This window comes from Monodelphis domestica, chromosome 7, assembly GCF_027887165.1.
Source record: "Monodelphis domestica isolate mMonDom1 chromosome 7, mMonDom1.pri, whole genome shotgun sequence".
Taxonomy (NCBI): Eukaryota; Metazoa; Chordata; class Mammalia; order Didelphimorphia; family Didelphidae; genus Monodelphis; species Monodelphis domestica.
The window spans coordinates 274450139-274462458 of record NC_077233.1 but is presented as its reverse complement, the minus strand read 5'-3'; the positions used below and the strand labels follow the sequence as shown (position 1 = coordinate 274462458).

The 12320-nt window shown below is 38.0% G+C and overlaps 1 protein-coding gene across 1 annotated transcript in view; it reads right to left on the bottom strand.

Moving 5' to 3' along the window:
- Positions 1 to 12320, bottom strand: part of FBP2 (fructose-bisphosphatase 2) — a 71374-nt gene that overhangs the window by 45980 nt on the left and 13074 nt on the right. The window contains exon 3 of the mRNA XM_001367598.4: positions 5633 to 5725. Within this exon, the coding sequence (XP_001367635.1) occupies positions 5633 to 5725 (93 nt within the window). The remainder of the gene's footprint in view (positions 1 to 5632; positions 5726 to 12320) is intronic.

Genomic DNA, 12320 nt, shown 5'->3' with positions numbered 1-12320 from the left:
GTAGAAATCCAGAAGAAAAATGTGATTTATCATTTGTTTATTTATTATTATTTGTTGATTTTAAAAGATTACTCTATTACAAAAATGAATAATATGGAAATAGGGTTTGAGTGATAATATATGAATAACCCAGTGGAATTGTTTGTCAGCTTTGGGAGGGGAAAGGGCAGAGGGGAGGGAGACAATAAGAATTATGTAACCATGAGAAAAAATTAAAATAAATTTAAAAAATATTGTTCAGGTACCAACTCCCTCTCCCCTCCCCAATTATTAGCTCTCTCATTTTAAAAATTATTTCATATATACATTATTTTACTTGCTTGGGTGCATGTTGTATCCTCAGTAGAATATAAACTCCATAAGGGCAGTGACTTAAAAAAATTCCAAGTACTAATATAGTGCCTTGCACCTAGCAGGTACTTAATAAATATTTATTGATTTGATCTTAAAATGAAAGACATTTCCTAGCTGTGTGACCCTGGGCAAGTCACTTAATCTCAACTGCCTTGCCCTTACTTCAGCCTTGGAATCAATACATAATATTGATTCTAAGATGGAACCACAACAGCAACAACAAACAAAATGCCAAATGCACTTCATGTAAGCCAAGATAAAAATCTTGGACTATAAAAGAAAAATTTAAACTAGAAATTTCTAGCCTGACTTTGCTTCTGCATCATTTAGTTAGTTCTTTTCCATCCCAACAGAAAATCACATATTTTAAATCTAGGTCTGATTAGTTCAAGTAATGAATTCTGTTGGAATTGGCACAATATTCAGATTGACACTATTTAAAGTTATGATCATAAATACAATATGGTCATTGATTCTAGACCAACAGACATGTGCAATGAAAATATTTTAAAATAGATGTGAAGATGTTTAACTGCTTCCTCCTTCTTTGCACTGGTCACCTCTCTGGTAATTTTGACATTATGCAATTGAATTCAATTTTCAAAGTGATTACAGTAATTTTTTTGCCACTCACTTCATTTCCATTTTTTTCACTGCCTTAAATAAACTTGAAACTTTTGCCCTGACTTTCCGAGAAAAATATGGTTTTGACTGTGATCATGTTATCAAATCCATATTCATGCCATTCAATTACGTCACATTTTTGTTCTAATATAATAGCAAGCTTCTTTTTGGCACTAGCAGTGTTTCTATGCAAAGGATTCTTCTTTTTGTTCATTTGGTTGAGGGCTTTTTAACTCTTGGTAATATGAGCCTCAGAAACCCACCAATCAGATTCATAGGTAAGCGCAGATTGAGGACATAGTGGTTTATTAAAGCAGTCAACTTGTTCAGTCTTTTCAGTTGTGGCCAACTCTCTGGGTCTCCCTTTGAAGTTTTCTTGGTGAAGATACTAGAGTGGTGTGTCATTTCCTCCTCCAGCTGATTTTATAGATCAGGAATTGAGGCAAACAAAGTTAAGTGATTTGCCCAGGGTCCTACAGCAACTAAATGTCTGAAGTCAGATTTAACGTGACCTAGTATCATTTTTATAATTTATGCCCAATTACATTTTACATAAATCATAATCCAACTATATTACATCACACTTTACCCAGCATTTAATTTTATATACTATATTCTCCAAGTACCTTTCTTTTTTCTCCCTCTTTTTTGAAACTTCCACTTTAAAATCAACACTGTGTATCAGCTCCAGGGAAGAAGAGCACCAAGGGCTAGACAATGGGGGTTAAGAGACTTGCCCAGGGTCACACAACTAGGAAGTATCTGAGGCCAGATTTGAACCCTCCCCATCTGCAGGCTTGGCTCTCAATTCCCTGAGTCACCTAGGAGCCCCATTATGTACCTTTCAATTATTTTTGAGTAGTCTCCTGGTTTGATATAATATTCTAGAGAAAATTAATGGCAATGGTAAAATGGCAATATGCCATTGAATTCAATTTTCAGTGATTAAACTTTTTTAAAAATAAAAAAATTAGATTAAAATATTTTAAAATTAAAGTGTATGCATATTCTTAAAATGTATGGAAGAGAATCCTATTGTAACATTGTTTGTAAATGGGTTAAGCAAAATTCCCTGAAGTGACATTTAAAATAGAATAACAAAATTTGCACCTTGTTTTATTTAATACTTTATTATTTGTCAAGACATTTGCATATAGCATAATTCTTGTTAGGTCAATAGAATAGGTTTGAACAATCTCATTTTGTATGTTTGGAAGGAGTATGGTGAGTTGTCCTTTGAATGAGGAAGTCTATCTTTCCTTCTGGGCGCACCTTCATGAGGATGGCAGTATTTCTCTCTCTAGTATCTCTCTAGTCCTTCTGGACACTTTGTTTTCCCTTCAAACCATGCTCTTGAAGTCAGTGGAAAAGAAAAATGGTCCAGCTATCATATCTCCTACTGGCTTAATTTTGAAAACTGCTGACTCATTTTTGCTTAGTCATAGCTTTCTCAGAAAGAGGAAGAGAGAAAGAAGTGAGGTTTCACCTATTCATCTACAGCAATACAATCCTTTCGTATATTGCTCATAGTGCCAGAGTCTGTTCTGGTGACATCATCTTTCCCACTCTACACTAGGAGAGTGAATTTTCTGTACTGATCTCTTACTGCTCCTACTGCTTCCTGCCGTACCATCTACTCCAACCACTTCTCTTAGTCTTCATGTCCATCTAGCAATTGCCTTCCACTTTGTTATTTCCCCTGACACCCTCAAATTGGGAGTTTCCTTTTGGGGAAGGTTCCTGTTTTGTTTGCTTGGTTGCTGCCCTTTGTACTCAAAAAAGGACTAAAGTGGCATCCCTCTGTCTGGGTCATTGTACAGTATGTCCAACCATGGCTGACCAGAATATATGAGCCCAGAAGACAGCCACAAAAAGCCTGCACTAACGTCTGAGACGGAGATGTCTTTCACTTGGTGTGTTCCAAGTTTCTTCTGTTTTATTCATTGAGCACAGCACCTTCTCAGACGTGGGCAGCCCCGCTGGACAGTGCCAGGTCAGTGTCTCCTAAGTCTCACCATCGGGGCCCAAATTCTTCAGAGAGACCTTCAGAGTGTCCTCGTATTGTTTCTTCTGCCCTCCCTATGAATGCTTGCCCTAGGTGAGTTCTCTGTAAAACAACAGTCTTTTAGGAAAATGTGTACATTCCTGGAATGCACATACTACCACAGTAAGTGAACACATCCACAGCATTCAGAATTTCTCCATTTGCTGCATGTAACCAATGATTCCACTTACGAATGGCAGAGTTGGAAACTGGTGAAATTCTGTTTTCTTGGCGTTGTTGGGCCACAATTAGCCCAAGTGGCAGAGAATTGCCCCATCCTCTGTCTCATTGAGAGAGGTTGGAGATGTTTTGTTTGTTTAAAGAAAGAAATAGCAAGGAGGCTAAAAAAGGCTTATGAATGACTTTGTATGACAGAGAATTTTATATTTGATGCTGGAAATGAAAGGTTGAGTTTATTTAATTGGGGGTAGCGAAGGGGTGGGCACCATAATTAGACCTATGATTTAAGTAAGAAGATCAATTTGACATCTGAGTAGAGAATGGCCTGGAAATTTACTATCTGGGGAGCAGTTAGGTGGCCCAGTGGATAGAGAGCCAGGTCTGGAGTTGGGAGGTTCTGGGTTCAAATTTGATCTCAGACACTTCTTAGCTGTGTGACCCTGGGCAAGTCACCTAATTTCAATTGCCTAGCTCTTGCCACTTTCTGCCTTCGAACTGATACTTAGTATTGATTTAGGACAGAACAGTTATTATTTTTTTTAATTACTGTCTGGATTGACCCTGGTTCACTTTCTATATCTGTAAGTCACACAGCACATTGCATAGAAAATGAGGAACAAGGAAGAGTTCCTTGTTATCCAGTCCTTGGTTTAAAGTGTATTATGCCTCATTGCAGTTTACATGTGTCCAGTTAAGTGGATTAATAGATTGCATAAACTATTCACAGAATGGACAAATGGCTTTAAAAGATTCCCTGGGCATCCCAGAAGAATCCCAGCTCAAAGAGTATGTGAGGAAGTCCCTGTTCTTGCACTGCTGCAGTGCTGGCTAGAGAAAGCCAGCCTGAAAGCAACTATATGATAAAAGGAGTCTCTTAGCAGTATATTTCCTTTGCAGCACTGATATGTACCTTCCATTTGCATCTTAGACATCAATTCATTCCCTGAGATACACAATTCACCCCTCTCTGTGATCAGGGACGCCTCTCACCTGTATATCACCTTCTCCCCCACCTCTGTTTCTGGTCATGTAGTCCTTGTCCCTGTAAGGCAGGGGTCCCCAAACTATGGCCCATGACCCTTATGGAGCCCCCGAGGCCATGTATCCAGCCCCCACCGCACTTCCGGAAAGGGCACCTCTTTCATTGATGGTCAGTGAGAGAAGCACTGTATGTGGCGGCACTGCAAAACGTGTCTTTGCTCATGTACAGGCACTATTTCCGGTGACATCATCCTTTGCATGGTACCTTGTTCTGAGAGTAACTGAAGGAGAACGAGGCGCCATGCAAAGGATTATGTGACTGCACAATGGAAGAGGTCAGCATGGTGAACGGTGATCTGGGAGAGGGGATTCCACACTGTGTATATTGCTGCCTGGTTAGGGTTAGGGTTAGGTTTTTATAGTCCAGCCCTCCAACAGTCTGAGAGATAGTGAACTGGCCCCCTTTGTAAAAAGTTTGGGGACCCCTGCTGTAAGGTATAACAGTCCTGGACCACTCCTCTTCTCTTGGGCAGTCTTTTCCTGAATCTGCCTCCCAGCCATTCAACTCACATTCAATTTAATAAACTTCTCTATTTTTAAAGATAATCATTGGAGCCTGCCATTCTTAAGGGGGTGCCCTTCCTGACCCAGGGTTAATCTCAAGCTCTCCCACAACAATACTACAAACAATGTAAATATAAGCAATCTAGAAGAGTAAGAGAAATGACACTTCCAATAGGAGCTCTTCTCATATTGCCAAAAAAAAATAACAATACAACCAGTGCTGATGAGAAGTCCATTAAAAAAATTCAAAATTATCAGGAAGATTATTGTAAATACGGATTTAAATCCATTGTCCTACATGATGAACCTCACACCATGATTATATCATGCATGGAGATATTAGCTGATGACAGTGCGACGAGCCAGACATTTTTTAAAACTGTGGGGTTTGGGGTTTTTTGTTTTGCCCAAAATGCTCTCTCCTGGCTATAAAAATCCTTATCTGCTCACACGGAAAACTTGGAAACAGAAATGGAGTGTTTCAGTGGGTTTTTTAAACCATTTGTCAAAAGTGTAAAAATGTAGCACCTTCCAATTCATTTCCAAGAGCAACAGATTGACATCGAGAAAGACAACTATTGACTAGCTGAATTTTAATTGCATAACTGACCCAGAATGAGCATCATGACTTAGCGCATGTAACACTTCTTCCATTTGGTGCTATGCATCTTTTTTTTTTCACTATGAGAGCCACTAAAACCATTTTTTAAAATAAACTGAACTTTAAGCCAGCCTTTTTTTTCTCTCTTCAGATGAGACAATTACCACCTTGGAAAGTGTGAATGTGGGACAAGAATCTAGGTCTTCTAATTCTTAGTCACGCGTGTTTACTACTAGGCCTCAAAGATGGGCAAGTCTTAAGTATGAGAACATCCAGATACATACCTTTCTGTAGATTGCAAATATAGTTCCAATGGATGCCAAGCAGTCAATGTTGGAGGAGCCATCTAGTGGATCAAAGCAGACCACATATTTACCCTGAATGAAAAAAGACAAAAAACATTCAGTTAAGCATATTCCACACATATAGTTATAAACATCCTGCGTGATTGATGTCTATCTTGCTAAAACTATACGTGTTGAGCTTAGGTATTGTATAATATTTGTGTTGTTTTTTATATTTCCTCACCTAAGAGAAATGACTTACAAATTGGGATATTTAAGAATTTAATTCTGAAAACTGTATTCACTCGTTTTTTTTAAATACTAAATTGTTAACTTTTTCCCCCTTAAAGTGTTTAATATGTGTAGTTCTCAAAAAAAATGTTAGCAAGATATAGTGTTAGATCTGGACCCCAAAGAGGACAGATGGGTGACTCGGTGGATTGAAAGCCAGATTCAGGGACATGAGGACCTTGGAACTAATACCCAGTATTGATTCTAAGATAGAAAGAAAGAACTCCAGAGGTTGCTGGATCTACTCAACCCACATAAAAAAATCTCAGCAACATCCCTGTCAAAATGGTCATTTGGCTTCTGTTTGAACACCAGCAGAGAAACCCTAGAGCAGATTCCTATATGGATTGGAGAAGGAAATGGCAAACCACGTCAGTATTTTTTTCAGAGAAAACCCCATTTGGGTCAGGAAGAGTCTGACATGATGGAAACTATTGAACAACAACAACCTATATGAATCATAAGTGTTGGGTGAATAGGAATCTGCTTGCTGAACTCCAACCTGTTTTTCTGTTTGCTTGTTTGTTTTTTAATCCTTATTTTCTGTCTTAGAATCAATGCTAAGTATCAGATCCAAGGCAAAAGAGTGGTAAGAACTAGACAATGGGGGGGGGGGGTAAAATGACTTGCCCAAGGTCATACAGAGAGATTTAGTGTCACTAGGTCTATCTCTCTATACACTGAGCCAACTAGCTGCCCTCCACCTGTTCTTAATTCCAACAATCTTTCTCCCTTCCAAAATGACTTAAATCGAAAGGATTTCATTATTAAAAATGTCCAATTACATAAGACGGGTGTGAGGTCAGTGTATTTGAATCCTGGTACCCAGGACCAGTCCTGCCTATAAGCAGTGTAGGTGTCTGCCTACAAAGAGGCAAAGCCCTTCCTGCATCAAAATATCTACCCTCACCAGTCCGGTGTTGCACCATCTTTCCTCCTCCTACCTTTACAATGACTCCTTTGGGTCAGACAAAAAAGAGGTGGGTATGTTATGCCTAGAAGGTCATGATTATCATAAATATATGTAAGCACCTCAAGGTGTCTAGTTCTTTCTTGTTAGCATGATAAGGTAGATTAGAGTATGTTTTTTCTTTTAATTAATTATTACCTGGGAAAGCATGAGAAACTTAAATTTAAGGATGAGTCGCTGGATGGATAGTTTTCAATAGAAGAGTAGTGGAACATGAAAGCAACTGAACTCTGGGTGGCCAGGAGAGTTTGGGACACTTTTATTGGGATTTATTGGGATACAAAGTAGAATCCCCCCAGAGGAGAAATAATCAACTAGAAATTGGAAAGGGAAAATGGCAGCATTGGACCAAGTGTAGATGAATGGTTCCTATTTGTTGTTCAGTTGTTTCAGTTGTATTTTCTTCTTCATGACACCATTTGGGTTTCCTTGGCAAAGATACTGGAATGGTTTGCCTTTCTTCCTCCAGTTCATTTGACAGATGAGGAAACTGAAGCAAACAGGGTTAAATGACTTGTCCAGGATCATAGAGCTAGTTTCTGAGGTCAGATTTGAACTTAGGAGGATAAGTCTTCCTTACATCAGGTCCAGTGATCTAACTACTTCTCTACCATATTACCCCTACAGAGAATAGCTGAAATGGGTCTAGGAAAGTATATGTGATAAAGAGTCTAGGAAGAATTACACAAAAATTAAAAGTTTTATCTACTTTACAACTTTATTTAAGAGATCATCCTTTTAATAAGCAGTCATCTTTTGCTTATATTGTGCTTCACTTATCATGGCTTCACTGTATCATGGGTTTTAAAAATATATATGTAATTTGGTATTGCAGGGTTTTTGTTATATTGCTGGATTTTGCAGATGGATACCGTACTTTACACAATGGAAATGCAGTATGCCACTACTGCTTGTGCAAGTTTGCCAACATGAGATTATACATGGCACACTATTGGCTGAAAGGTGACCAACCACAGCACTGTGTTCTTTATCATGGGTGCTGATTTGACTCAGAGTGTGGGAAATGTTAATAAGAGTGTGGAAAAGGTTTATAGGAGAGTGGGAAGGGTTTATAAAGCCTTAAAATATACATAAATAATAAAATATCCACTTCTATGGATTTTCACCTATTATGGGAATCTCTGGAACATAATTCACTTAATAGGTGAGGGATCAGTTCTGATATTAGACTTAAGATATTAGAACTAGAAGGAACCTGAGAGGTCATTCATTCAGAATCCCTTATTTTAGAGGTAAGGAAACTGAGGTCCAAAGAAACTAAATGACTTGACCAATATACATCACATAAGTGGCAAAGAAGACCTAGAACCCAGACCTCCTAGTTCTCTGTCCAGTGATTTCCCACTATGCCACAAAATGGCATGACCTGGCAAGATTGGAAGCCTATTCAAATTTATATGGGTTTCTGTGTCTCAGAATTAAATACTTAGGCAGAACCTTAGAGGTTATCTATTCCAACCTCCTCATTTTACAGATGTGGAAGCAGAGACCCAAAAGGAGAAGTGAGTCATTTGGGGTCACAGAGCTAGTTAGCAGAAAGGCAGAACTAAAACTGAGATATCTCAGGTCTCCCATTCAGTGTTCCTTCTCCACTAGGCTGCCTTCAATCTGCTATCATCTTACTGACAAAATTGCAGTCTTAGTGTTTGCAGAGGTAGCCTGACTTAAGTACCTGACTTTAGTACCTGACTTAAGGTACTGACTTAAGAATCCTATCTTAGTTATGCCCAATTTTTTTGTGGTCTCCATATTGTTCAGCTTTCATAAAACAGTCACATACTCTCATTTAATATGGAAGAAATAAATTCTCGATTTCACTACATTTCTTCTTCTGTCAAATGAGTTGGGGAAGGAAATGGCAAACCACTCCGGTATCTTTGCCAACAAAACTCCAAATGGGATCACAAAGAGCGTATCAATGAAATAAATGCTTGTCGACTCAATAGGACTTTTTCTTGATATATTTTCTGCATGTGTATATACATATATGTATGTATACATATATGTATATACCATGTCCAGCCTCCACTTTGTTTCTTGCTTTGAATTTGACTGATAATCGTGATTCACAGACCTAAGTTGTTAATATAAATAGAATTATTGTCCTGTGAGTGCATTTAGTAGAATGAGATGTACTTCTCCAAGGCTGTGGCAAGATGAGCTATGCACAAACAGAATGCAATACAGCAGATATGGGCCAGGGCAGAGAACAGTAGAACAGTCACCTTCCATTTTCAAGGCAACATAGCCTAAGGTTGACTTAGTTTTTTTAGCTGGCATGTCACACTCTAATCACGTCACATTAGGGTTGTTGTGAAGATTAAACGAGACAATATTTGTAAAGCACTTAGCACCGTGTCTAGAATATAGTTGGTGCTTAATAAATGCTTACCCCCCCCCACCTTAAACCTTCTTGTTTTTGTTTAGTCATTTTTCAGTTGTGTCCAACTCTTTAAGATCCAATTTGAGGTTTTCTTGGCAAAGAAAGATACTGGAATGGTTTGTTATTTCCTTCTCCAGCTCATTTGACAGATGAGGGATTGAGGCAAACTGGTCACTAGTAAGTGCCTGAGGCCAGATTTGAACTCAGGAAGATGAGTCTTCCTGACCTCAGACCTGGCACTCTATCCTCTATGCCACCTTAGCTACATCTCTTCCCTTACTAGTGATTCATACTGAGGCTGCCATTTTCTAATCTCTGCTCAATTTTTTTCATGTAAACTGTTATTTTGCTATCTTCTCCCATTTTGTACTTCCAGAGTTGATTTTTTTTAAATCCACATGTAGAGATTTACTTTTATCTCTATTAAATTTCATCCTTTTTAGATTTAATCCATTGATCTAACAAATGTTAAAGGTTCTTTTTTGGACCTTTATTATTTTGGATCACTGTGAGATTCCTGACCAGAGAAGAATTCCAAGAATCTGGTAGAGACTAGATCCAGTGTCTTCTAAAGTCACTTCTAATTCTAAATTTGTACTATTCTATGAAATTCTCAAGAGAAGTGATTCTTAGACACCTTCTCCTTTAAAAACAAAACAAAACAAAAAACCTCTTACCTTCTGACTTTGAGTCAATACTAAATATCAGCTCTAAGGCAAAAGAGCAGTAAGGGCTAGACAAAGGGGGTTATGTGACTTGTCCAGGGTCACACAGCTAGATAATATCTAATGTCATATTTGAACCCAGCACTTCCTATCTCCAGACCTGACTTTCTAGCCATTGAACCATCTAACTGCCCCAACACAAGCCCTTTAATTAGCACTGAGTCTTTCTGAAGACACCAGAAAAGATATGTTCTATTCCAATGTCTGCTAAACACAAATATTTAGGGAGAACATGCATTATGGTCTTTTGGCATATTCTTTAGGGTTCCCAACTATCTTTTCCCATTTGAAGTTGAGCGGGTAGAACAGATGTTAAATCATGAAGCACTGCTATCTTTGAGCTTTTTTCAGATAAAAAAAACTTCTCAAAGCTCTAGCCAACATGTTAAAAATCAAGTAAAATTTACTAAGCTCTTACCATGTTTTAAGATCTGTGAAATGTGTGATCATATATCTTGGATTTTTTTTTTAACTCTTACCTTCTGCCTTAGAATTGATGCTGTACATTCCAAGGGAAAAGAGTGGTGAGTTTGGGGAGTTAAATGACTTGCCCAAAGTCACTCAGCTAGGAAATATCTGAGGTTAAATTTGAACCCAGGACTTCAGGTCTCTAGGTATAGCTTTCTGTCCACTGCACCACCTAGCTGCTTCTGGATTTTTAAGGGATATTTTGATGTATTTTGTTTTTTATATTATATGCATTTATAGATTCCTTCCACTCAGGAGAGATATCTAAATAAGAAAGTAAACTAATAACATGATGATCTCTTTTGAAAATACATTTCACATCTATAGCATCCTTTCCCATCTTGCCTTCAAAAAAAAAAAAACAGTAATCCATTTTATATTGTCAAAAATGGGTCAGTAAAACTTCTGTCATAGTTTTGGGAGTTGGGAAGATCTGGGTTTGAGCTCCATATTTGACCTGCACTGGCTGTTGTTATATAGAAAAATTCTATAACACTGTGTGAGGTTGGATCTCCGTAACCACATAACCTTGTAGAACTATATGACTGTATACAAATTTCAGGAAAGGTGTAAAAGGTAAAGGGAATATCCTCATATGGGAGACCTTATATCAATGATCACAGGTCTACTTTATTGTTGTTATTGAGTCATTTTTCAGTCATGTTGTATTCTTCATGACCCCATTTCAGGTTTTCTTGGCAAAGATACTGTGATGATTTTCCATTTCCTTTTTCAACTCATTTATAGATGAGGAACTGAGGAAAACAAAGTTAAATTACTTGCCCAGGGCCACACAGCTCATTAAGCATCAGAGGCTGGATTTGAATTAATGAAGATGAGTCTTCTTGACTCCAGGCTTGGCTCTCTATCCATTATGCCCCCTAGCTGCCCCATTATCATCATCATAATTGTTGTTATACTATCCTTCCTCTCCCAAGCTCTTAACTGGGACAGAAGGAAAGGAAGTGAATGCTTAACTAGCAGGAAAAGGGTCAAAGGCTAGAAGAAGAAAGAAGAAAGAAAGAAAAGAATGTCAAGTAAATCTATAACCTGGACAACCTCCTACTCCTGATCACTCTTTTTTATTATTAGAAAACTTTCTGGCTTATGCCTACAAGTCGCTCATCAAACTACCAAAGCAGAAAACATTCTATATGAATAAGGGGTTCTTCCAGGAAAACATTGTACACAGTACAGAAATACTGTGGTAGGATCAAATGTGATAGACTTAACTACTCTCAGCAATCTGGGACAATTCTGAAGGACATATTACAAAAAATGTTGTCCACCTCCAGACAAAGAAATGTTGGCGTCAAATGCAGATGGAAACATATGATTTTTCAGTTGCTTTTTGGCTATATTTTGGGGTTTGGGTTTTATAAGATGACTTCCTTTAAAAATGAGCAATATGGAAATATGTTTTGCATAATAATACATGTATAACCCAGATCGAATCGTTTGCCAACTCTGGGAGAGGAGGAAGGAGACAAGTTTGAACACAGAATTTTGGAAAACGTATGTAGAAATTTGTTATTACTTGTAGTTGGTAAAAAAAAAAATTAAAAATAAAAAGCAGAAGTTCTTAACCCTGAGGGTCCTTGTATTTCATAAGCTTCAGAGTATCCATGAACTTGAATAGGGAAAAAAATTCCTTCATTTTTGTGGAACTCTAACTGAAATTTGGCATTTCCTACGGTTAAGACTCTAGAGCACAATTTATTATTCTGAAAAGGGTTCATAAGATTCCTTGGACTGCCAAAGGGGTCAATGGTATAAAGAAGGATGAGGACCACCTCCAGTCCAAAGAAATCTCAGGCCCCTTCATGGTGT